Source organism: Canis aureus, chromosome X (genome assembly GCF_053574225.1).
Source record: "Canis aureus isolate CA01 chromosome X, VMU_Caureus_v.1.0, whole genome shotgun sequence".
NCBI lineage: Eukaryota > Metazoa > Chordata > Mammalia > Carnivora > Canidae > Canis > Canis aureus.
Genome location: NC_135649.1, coordinates 82,020,428 through 82,031,135, shown reverse-complemented (window position 1 = coordinate 82,031,135; position 10,708 = coordinate 82,020,428). Strand labels below are relative to the sequence as shown.

Below are 10,708 nucleotides of genomic sequence, written 5' to 3'. Positions count from 1 at the left end.
GGTCCCCAGATGAGTCCCCCTGGGAATTTAAATGTGAAGAAAAGGCCAACAGGCTTTGGGTGGGTAGGGGTGATGTGGTTTCTGGCCTCCAAGGAGGAAGGTCCTCAAGGTTGTCGTCCTTTTGTCTGGGTGTGTCACCAAAATGGCGGTTGTCTGTCCTGGTGGGTTAGGGACAAGGGAGTATGGTGGGGTTGTGGGGGTAGGGGGTGAGATACAGATGGGGCATCTTGCGGGGGTGATTTGAGGTATCTGGGTCCTGGAGGCCCCAGGAACTGCCGACCGAGGGCCGATTTAGAATGCCTGTGGGGCCCCGGATGAAGGGGGGGGGGAAGCCCGCACCAGGCACACGTGGGGCGCAGTGCGCCTGCGCAGTAGCAGGGGCTTTGTAATCTGCCATTTGCGTGGGGTGTGGAGCTGTGCGGGTTACGTCTTTCCGTCTCGATTCTCCCTTGGAGTCTGAAAGTCAACTGGTAGGTCCCCAGATGAGTCCTCCCGGGAATTTAAATGTGAAGAAAAGGCCAACAGGCTTTGGGTGGGTAGGGGTGGTGTGGTTTCTGGCCTCCAAGGAGGAAGGTCTTCAAGGTTGTTGTCCTTTTGTCTGGGTGTGTCACCAAAATGGCGGTTGTCTGGCCTGGTGGGTTTGGGACAAGGGAGGATGGTGGGTTGTGGGGGTAGGGGGTGAGATACAGATGGGGCATCTTGCGGGGGTGATTTGAGGTATCTGGGTCCTGGAGGCCCCAGGAACTGCCGACCGAGGGCCGATTTAGAATGCCTGTGGGGCCCCGGATGAAGGGGGGGGGGAAGCCCGCACCAGGCACACGTGGGGCGCAGTGCGCCTGCGCAGTAGCAGGGGCTTTGTAATCTGCCATTTGCGTGGGGTGTGGAGCTGTGCGGGTTACGTCTTTCCGTCTCGATTCTCCCTTGGAGTCTGAAAGTCAACTGGTAGGTCCCCAGATGAGTCCTCCCGGGAATTTAAATGTGAAGAAAAGGCCAACAGGCTTTGGGTGGGTAGGGGTGGTGTGGTTTCTGGCCTCCAAGGAGGAAGGTCTTCAAGGTTGTTGTCCTTTTGTCTGGGTGTGTCACCAAAATGGCGGTTGTCTGGCCTGGTGGGTTTGGGACAAGGGAGGATGGTGGGTTGTGGGGGTAGGGGGTGAGATACAGATGGGGCATCTTGCGGGGGTGATTTGAGGTATCTGGGTCCTGGAGGCCCCAGGAACTGCCGACCGAGGGCCGATTTAGAATGCCTGTGGGGCCCCGGATGAAGGAGGGGGGGAAGCCCGCACCAGGCACACGCGGGGCACAGTGCGCCTGCACCGTAGCAGGGGCTTTGTAATCTGCCATTTGTGTGGGGTGCGGAGGTGTGCGGGTTGCTCTTTCCGTCTCGATTCTCCCTTGGTGTCTCAAAGTCAACTGGAAGCCCCCAGATGAGTCCTCCCGGGAATTTAAATGTGAAGAAAAGGCCAACAGGCTTTGGGTGGGTAGGGGTGGTGTGGTTTCTGGCCTCCAAGGAGGAAGGTCCTCAAGGTTGTCGTCCTTCTGTCTGGGTGTGTCACCAAAATAGCGGTTGTCTGTCCTGGTGGGTTAGGGACAAGGGAGGATGGTGGGTTGTGGGGGTAGGAGGTGAGATACAGATGGGGCATCTTGCGGGGGTGATTTAAGATATCTGGGTCCTGGAGGCCCCAGGAACTGCCGACCGAGGGCCGATTTAGATTGCCTGGTTGGGCCCAGCTGGAGGAGGGGGGAAGCTCCACCCTCGTGGCACTGTGAGACTCAGTGGGCATGCCCACTGCTGAGCTCTTTACCACAGGCTACTTGCATGGGGTTGTGCAATGCGTTCTGGGTGTGAAGCTTTGTGGGTTGCATCCTGCTATTTTTATTCTTTCTCCCTGTTTGAGACTCAATTGATAGGTCCTCAGAATAGTCTTTCCAGGAATTTAAGCGTGAATGAATAATATGAGGGGGCAGCCAGCGGGCAAGTAGGGATGTTGTGCTCTTCTGGCCCCTGAAGAAGAAGGTCCCCACTATCATCTTTTTTACAATGGTGTTGGGGTTTTCATGGCCTTTGATGTCATGGCGGGGTGGGACAGGAGATGATGGTAAGCTTCAGAATGGAGGGGTTTAGATGAAGATAGGGCTAGTCCTGGGGCCATTATTTGAGGCATTCAGGTCCTGGAGGCATCAGGAACTGCTGACAGAAGGAAAATTTAGGAAACTTAAGTGAGGCCTGGGCAAAGGGGTGGGGGAAGCAGTGTGCATGCCCAGTGCTGCTGCATCTTCCCCCATAGGTATGGGGTATGTGCCACGAATTCTGGGTACTGAGCCTGCGTGTGGGTCTTGCCTTACTCTCTGGATTCTTTCTCACTGAGACTCAATTGGTAGGTCTACAGATCAGTTTTTCTAGCAGTGTAAGTGTGAGGAGGGAACCAGTAGATTTTTTTTTTGTTGGGGAGGGGAGTCAGGGCAGTGTGGATCCTGGCCCCTGAGGAGGAAAGTCCTTGAGGTTGTCTTCTCACAGGCGTCACAGCTACCATGGCCCTTGATGTAGTGGCAGGGCAGGACAAGGGAGGAGGGTAAGCTGGGGACAGATAGGGATAGGGTGAAGATGAGGCTAGTCTTGGGGGCATTATTGGAGGTATTGGAGTCCTGGAGGCAGAAGAAACTGCCAACAGGGCACAGATTCCAGAGTCCTGCGAGTCTGAGGGGCACTGGGCAAGTTCAGTAGTGGTAAAGAAAAGCCCTAGAAATGGGGAATGTTGTGGGGTTGTAACTGCATCCCTGAAACTTGTAGTGAATCCAACAGAGGACCAAGAGAGAGCATGCCACATGGAGTCTTTATTGCAGGCACCAGACTCTGCAGTTCTAGTGGAAAAATAACTATAGACAACATGTAAATAATGAATGTGGTTAAGTATTCCAATAAAAGTTTATTGGAGGTATGGAAAGATAAGGCTTAGTAAATTAGAGTGTACCAGCAGTAGTAGTTACTCAAGTCTTAATTCTCTTGTGGTATTTTCTTAACTGGTTCCAAGATGGTGAGTCAAGTTGTGAAACCGTATTCCTTTAGAAATGTGTTCTTGTCTTTTCATGTGCCTTATTTAATTTTTCTGTCAGTTTGGCCATGACATAAATAGCTGCCTTTGCAAGCAGCCAGATTCGGTGTGATTGGAGAGCATGTACAATAAAATTACCTTTAGACTTACTTTAAAAATATTGAAAAAAAAAAACACGTCACCATTTGGTCAAATATAACTATACTCTCAACTGCATTTTCTAGATCTCAGTATTCTGTTTTCAGCTTGAAATATGAATTGGCAAGTAAGGTCAACATTCAGGCCTAGAGCAAGACGAGATGATGAAAAATATTTGAAGCCGTTTGGGCCTGTGGTTGTAAGTACTTGAACATTTGATGTTATTAGTACAGATTTATTTTTGTGAAAATGTTAAACTAGTATGGATACACTAATAAGGATTTTTCATGCTGATATGGAGCAATTATCCAGGAGCATTACATTCTGATGCTTTCTGGGTGGATGCTGTTATGTTCCTGGGAAATATATCCAATGACTTTCTATTCATGCTTATTAACAACAGATTGCACGCATCCATCCCAACATAGATTAAAATAATTTCTAAAGCTTTTGCAGGTAACTCTTTTCTTAGTAGCCTGTGGGAAGAGTAATTTTATTAAGAATAAGTATATTGAGTAGTATTGGGAAATGTCTTTAGATTGTTGTTATTGTCATTGAATCATTTTATGAATTCCTTTTTTAATGTGGCCTTTTCTCTACATTTAGATGTGGAGAGTCTGTCCTGCTAGCCCTTGGGTCTTTTTCCTGGGTTATTTATGCTTACATGGGTATTATCTAGGTATATATGGGAGATGAAATGCATGCAGAATCCTCCTCCTCTGCTATCTTCCCCAGAAGCGAAATGTCTTTAGATTTGTGATCAAATATATCTTAAGTGTTCTATATGTTTGTGTTATTGATGTGTGTTAACACAGCTTTTTATTTGCGTACACACACGCATACCCCTAGGCCCAACAGCCCAGTGCTGAGCAACAAGGAGAGGAGCCACCAACTGAGCGTCAAGATGTTATACCTGATCAAGAGAAAAGAGATGAAGGAGCACCTGTAGCTCAAGGTGAAGGAAAAGGGAAGAAGAATTACCCTCTTGGGAGTGTGCGTGTGTTCGTGTGTGTGCATCTGTGTACTTCATGTATCATGATAGCAGAAGGGAAGAAGACAGCAATAGAAAGGAATCTCAAACATTGCCTGGAAATTGGCTGGAAAAGTGAAGATAATAGAATGTGCAAACTAGGGCAGTTCCTCACTATAGTAAGTTTCCCCTATTTTACAAATAAAATTGAGGCTCAAGAATTGTGTTTATCAAAGAACATTTGTTTTTTTTTAATTTTTTAAAAATTTATTTATGATAGTCACACAGAGAGAGAGAAAGAGGCAGAGACACAGGCAGAGGGAGAAGCAGGCTCCATGCACCGGGGGCCCAATGCAGGACTCGATCCCGGGTCTCCAGGATCGTGCCCTGGGCCAAAGGCAGGCGCCAAACCACTGCGCCACCCAGGGATCCCTATCAAAGAACATTTGGCTATTGAAAACAAAATTTGTGTTTTTTTTTAAATAGCAGTTTTTAAAAGATTTTATTCATTTATTCATGAGAGACACAGAGAGAGAGAGAGGCAGAGACACAGGCAGAGGGAGAAGCAGGCTCCATGCAGGGAGCCCAACCTGGGACTCGATCTGGGGACTCCAGGATCAGCCTAGGGTGAAGGCGGCGCCAAACCGCTGAGCCACTTGGGCCGCCCTTTGTGTTTGTTTTTAAAGTGGCTCTTAAAAGGGGGTTGCATTCTTTATGGTTAGAAAAACCAAAAGATTAATTATCCTGAGATTAGTATGAGACAAATTACTTTTCCCAAATATATTCTGTTCCCAGTACAGAATATTTTGAAGCAAGATATTTACATAGTCCACTGTTAAAGGTTTCTAGAAAATGACTGAGTCATGTCCATTCATTTCTTTCCACCCTACTGTCTTTATAATCACGGTAAGTTAGTATACATACTGTATTTCACAAATAATTTTGTTCTTTTGGTTCTTTTTTGTGTATAGGATTCACCTATGGAACATTACACATAGGACCTATGGGCTTAAATATAACTTTATTTTAACAAAATAAGTTTTTGGTTGCCCCAATAGGGGATGGGTGTCCCTTCTATAAGATTTGTCAGAAGTCTGCAAATGAACTCAGCTAATTCTTCAGAAAATTACATTTTAATTGTAATTTAAATCCTATCTGTGGTGTAGACCTCAGACTTCTTTTTTTTAAAAAAGATTTTATTTATTTATTCATGAGAGAGAGAGAGAGAAGCAGAGACACAGGCAGGGGGAGAAGCAGGCCCCATGCAGGGAACCCAATGTGGGACTCGATCCCAGGTCTCCAGAATCACGCCCACTGCTGAAGGTGGCACTAAACCACTGAGCCACCTGGGCTGCCTGGACCTCAGACTTCTTAAGAGTGTTTGCTCACTGCTCTTAGGACACTATGGCAAAATACAGGAATTCTATGTGTATTTTGATTTCTCCTTAGATTGTCATTTAAAATAAAAGTTTCATAATACAGGAAAACAAGTACAGAAAGTCCAATCCTAGTTGCTACTAACATTGCACAAAAGCCCTTCCTTACTGAACTGTATGCTTAAAAATGGCTAAGGTCGTGTATTTTATGCATTTTAAACCACAATTGAAAGTGAAGTAAAATGAAGTAACTACTGTCTTCTGAAATAGGAGGTCCTATATTCTTTGAATATCCAAACCACTACATTTACAGAAAAGTTGTAAGAGTAGTACAATTATATGTACAAATATACATTTATATTCATATAAAATTTTCACTTGGATTCACTGATTGTTAATAGTTTTTACCACTTTGGTTTCATATCCTCTTCCTTTTTTTAAATATACACACACTTATTGATATGTTTATTAGTACTAATGTTCAGTCCTTTACATCAAGTTCAACTATTATGACCCTTTACTCTGAATACTTTAGTGTGAATATATTCTGAGAACAAAGAAAAAGTTATTCTCTGGGCTAACTGCTGTACAGAAATTTGACAGTGGGAAAATGCAATCATTTAATATACAGTGTATATTCAAATTTTCTCAGTTGTCCTGGTAATTTCCTTTATGTAATTTTCTTTGATCTAGAGTCTGATCCAGGGTCATGCATTTGCATTTAGTTGCTTTTAAAGATTTATTTAGGGCAGTCTGGGTGGCTCAGTGGTTTAGCGCCGCCTTCGGCCCAGGGTGTGATCCTGGAGACCTGGGATCGAGTCCCGAGTCAGGCTTCCTGCATGGAGCCTGCTTCTCCCTCTGCCTGTGTCTCTGCCTCTCTCTCTTTCTCTGTATGTCTCTCATGAATAAATAGAATCTTTTTTTAAAAAAAATAAAAGATTTATTTATTTGGGGGGGGAAGAAGGAGGGGCTGAAGGAAAGGATGTCAGGCAGACTCCCCACTGAGCCTGATGCCCGTGTACACATGGGGCTGATCTGCCCTCAGATCATGACCTGAGCTGAAATAAGAGTTGAATGTTTAACTGAGCCACTCGGTCACCCCACATTTAGTTTCTTTTAAATACAGAATGGTTCTGTACTTTTAAAAAGATTTTATTTATTCATTAGAAAAAGAGAGAGCATAAGCAGGAGGAGGAGCAGACTCCCCACTGAGCAGGGAGCCCTTTGTGGTCTCAATCTCAGGACCCTGGGATCATGACCTGAGCCGAAGACAGATGCTTAACTGACTGAGCCACCCAGGCACCCCAGTTCTGCACAGTTTTGATGAAGACAGTAGTTGGTTTGCAGAATGTTTATCAGTTTTGAGCCTTAAGACTTTTTTTCCCCTTCAATATTTATTGGTGTCTACTCATGCCAGGTAACATGCTGAGTATTGAGAGACATAATTTCGGTCTTAAACTCAAAATTTAGTCAGAGAAATTCAAGTCACTGGCAAGTATAATTACAAGTACGGTATAGATAAGTACAAAGGGGACACCTGAATTGTCTGAGGGCCATCTTGAAAAAGGAAGAGGGTAATAAACCCCTGTTTTACTAGTTTCTTAAAACAGACACCAGAAATAATGCTCTTGTGATTCTTACCCCTTTTATTAGCACACTAGCCTAAGGCTTTTATTTTCTAACACTGAGGGAATGAATATTATTTCCTTACTCCTATCTCATGTTTTACTTCTTAAATTGATTCCTTTTTTATTTTCAAGGGCCTGCCCTGGAACCAAATCAGGAGGAACTGACTCTTCCCAAGACTGAGCGTGAGCATGGAGATGGTCCTGATGTCAAAGGGAAGAGACTCGCAGACCTAGAGCCCCTTAAGATGCTGGAAGCAGGTATTTGATCCATTCAGCATGCAAATTGTAGGGTGTCTGTTTTCCACAATGTTGTATTTTTAATAATATAGAGGTAATAATATTGCCACTTCAGTAGCCGAGTTCACATATAAAAAATTATTTGAAATGTAGTTCAGACCCCAAATGGCTGATTTATAGACTAAATTACAAAATAGGAGAACATTTTACTTTTTTAAAGATTTTGTCAGCACAAGCAGGGGAGGGGTAGAGAGAGGGAGAAGCAGACTCCCTGTTGAGCAAGGAGCTGGCCGAGGGGCTTGATCCCAGGCCCCTGAGATCATAACCTGAGCTGAAGGCAGATGCTTTTAACCAACTGAGCCACCCAGGTGCCCCCCACCACCAAGGAGAGATTCTTTTTTTTTTTTTAAGATTTTATTTAATCATGAGAGACAAGAGGGAGGCAGAGACACAGGCAGAGGGAGAAGCCAGCTCCACACAGGGAGCCCGATGTGGGACTCCATCCGAGGTCTCCAGGATCACGCCCGGTCAAAGGCGGCACCAAACCGCTAAGCCACTGGGGCTGCCCCCAAGGAGAGATTCTTAATAAAAGACTGGTATGAATCGTTAGGAAAAAGAAAAATAATCCAACTAACACATAAACAAAAGAGATTGCTCTTTTAGAAAATATTTATGGAGCATCCACTAGTTTACGTAATTTTGAAGAAAATAGACAAAAGCCAAGTATACACAATAAAGAATATGAACAAGACAATAACAGATATTGCATATATATTTGGCTTTCCAATTTCTTTTTTTTCTCCATCCTTTCGTCGTCCTACCTCCCCTTTTTTTTTTGCCAAACTGAGAAATCGTACTGTATATTCCTCACAATTTGATATCTTGATGGTAATGACTTAAAACTGGTGTGATCCTAGATTGTGTGCAAACTGGCACACTTTTTAAGCATATAAAGAGGCACTACTCATAATTTTAGCAGGCGTTATGTATGGGTGAAAACAGGGACAGATGGTCACCCTATTTTTAAAACAACCACATAAGGGATAAGCTAGCTTAAAGCACAGTTTTGCATTTTCCACAATACAGTCAAAACAAATGTGATAGAAGGCATTTTATTTATTTCACTTAAGCAATTCCAAGCATGGCATTGCCATTTCAGATATCCTATATTCTGAATGTTTTCTTAAGTCAAACATTTAATTGATAACTTTTAAAAAGTATTCTATAAGTTTCTTTTGTTTCTTAGGTTTCTTGTTGGATTCTTAACTGCATAAGAAACTTTTGCTTTCTATTCAAAACTACCTGAGTTAATGCATCAGGTTTAATCTCTTCTGAAGCTGAACTGTCCCTTTTAAAAAAAAAATTATTTTTTCATGAGAGACAGAGAGGCAGAGACACACGCAGAGGGAGAAGCAGGCTCCACGCAGGGAGCCTGATGTGGGACTCGATCCCAGGTCTCCAGGATCATGCCCTAGGCTGAAGGCGGCACTAAAGCACTGAGCCACCCAGGCTGCCCATGAACTGTCCCTTTCTTTGTGCCATTAGAAAATGTCACTTGTGTGCCTTTAGTGTTGTCTGAATAAAGTTCTAAGTGATGTTCCTAACTATTCTGTGTCTCTCATAGGCGAAGGGAAACCCCAGAATTGAACGAAGACAAGCTGAAACCATGTAGACTGTTCTTGTGTTCAAAATTTGTTAAAATTATCTCAATAAAGTTTTGCAGTTTTGTTCAAAGAAGTCTTGCACATCTTTTGTTAAAGTTATTCCTAGGAATTTGATGTTACTGAAAATTGTACTTTTTTGAAATTTTGTTTTTCTAAGTTTATTTTTAAAATTCCAGTATAGCTAACATATACAGTGTTCTATTAATTTCAGGTATATGATTTAGTGGTTCAACACTGTGGAACATAGTACGGAGGTTCCTAAAAAAATTAAAATTAGGATTACCTTATGATCCAGTAATTCTACTACTGGGTATTTGCCCAAAGAAAATGAGACAGATATTTTGTATATTGCTCTTTCTGTCCAGCACCTTTGCTAAATATGCTTATTAATGCCATAAGTTTATCTTTCAATCCTTTTGTTTTCAAAATACATAATCATAATCATCTTTGAATAATAAGTTTTGTTCTTGCCATTTTATTTTATTTTTTCTTCTGCTATTTTAAACATTACATCTTTTATTTCCTTCTCTAATTTTATGGCACTGGGCAGACCTCACCCAGTACAATGTTGAATAGAACTAGTGACCAGGGACATCCTTGTGTTCTCCATGATTTGAAATGGAAAATTAACATTTTACCACTGTACATTTTTTTGTGAATACCCTTTATCAGAGTAAAGCCCCTTCTATTCCTAATTTGCTGGTAGTGTTCATCTTGAATATATGTTGAATGACAGCAAACACATAGGGCTTTTATTGAGAAGATCATAAGATTTTTTTCCTGTTAATGTGGTGGACTACATTGGCAAGTTTCTGTGTTTAAGCCAACTTTGCATTCCTAGGGTAAGCAACTTGATCATGAGTGATCTATGTTCTAATGATTTGTTCAGGATTTTTATGTATATCTTCATGAGTGATACTAGACTATTTTGAAATTTTTATGTACTTTTTGTTGGACTTTGGTATCAAGGCTATGCTAGCTTCATGAAATTCATGAGGATGTAAAGTGTATTTTTCGATTTTCTGCAACTCCAATGCTGTGTCATTTAGGGCTTGTCTTCTTATGTTCAGCTGTTTCTGGATTGCTCTTCAATTTTTAAAAAAATTTTATTTATTAGGGAGAGGGAGTGAGCACAAGTAGGGTGATGGGCAGAGGAAGAAGCAGACTTCTTTCTGAGCAGGGAACCCGATGTGAGGCTTGATCCCAGGACCCTGAGATCATGACCTGAACTGAAGTCAGATGCTTAGCGGGCTGAGTCACCCAGGTGCTCTTGCTCCTCTATTTTAAGGTCAGACCCTACATAAAGGACAGTGACTGAAGGGGCTGCTCCAGGTTCCTATATCTTCAAACTTTGTAACATGCCCAGATTCCTTGCAGGAAAACCTGTAATGATGGCTCTCACTCTGAAAGCTACCTGCTTACGTTTTTATGCTGATCTTAATTTATATACAAAAAGTTAAAATTCTTGGCTTTTTAAAAAAGAGTTTATTTATTCATGACAGGCAGTGACATAAGTAGAGGGAGAAGCAGGCTCCCCGCAGGGAGCCTGATACAGAACTCAATCCCCGACTGGGATCACGCCCTGAGCCGAAAGCAGATGCTCAACCACTGAGCCACCTAGGCGTCCCAAAATTCGTGGCTTTTA

General features: G+C 42.9%; 1 protein-coding gene across 2 annotated transcripts; it reads left to right on the top strand.

Moving 5' to 3' along the window:
• Window positions 1-803: 803 nt before the first annotated feature.
• Window positions 804-9,136, top strand: GAGE10 (G antigen 10). Of its 2 annotated transcripts, none has more exons than XM_077888008.1 (5): window positions 804-942; window positions 3,296-3,387; window positions 4,038-4,143; window positions 7,295-7,420; window positions 9,024-9,136. In XM_077888008.1, exons 2-5 carry the CDS (start codon window positions 3,304-3,306, stop codon window positions 9,044-9,046), a joined length of 339 nt encoding a protein of 112 aa, XP_077744134.1. In that variant the 5' UTR covers window positions 804-942; window positions 3,296-3,303; the 3' UTR covers window positions 9,047-9,136. The 2 variants fall into 2 exon arrangements, with proteins under 2 accessions (XP_077744134.1, XP_077744135.1); XM_077888009.1 differs by lacking the exon at window positions 804-942 and adding an exon at window positions 1,339-1,474.
• Window positions 9,137-10,708: the final 1,572 nt, after the last annotated feature.

Excerpts from the sequence above, each read along its gene's own strand:
- GAGE10 (XM_077888008.1), top strand. The coding sequence starts at position 3,304 with ATGAATTGGCAAGTAAGGTCAACATTCAGGCCTAGAGCAAGACGAGAT. Across the intron at positions 4,144-7,294 it reads AGGAGCACCTGTAGCTCAAG|GGCCTGCCCTGGAACCAAAT; the intron begins GTGAAGGAAAAG and ends TTTATTTTCAAG. Across the intron at positions 7,421-9,023 it reads CCTTAAGATGCTGGAAGCAG|GCGAAGGGAAACCCCAGAAT; the intron begins GTATTTGATCCA and ends TGTCTCTCATAG.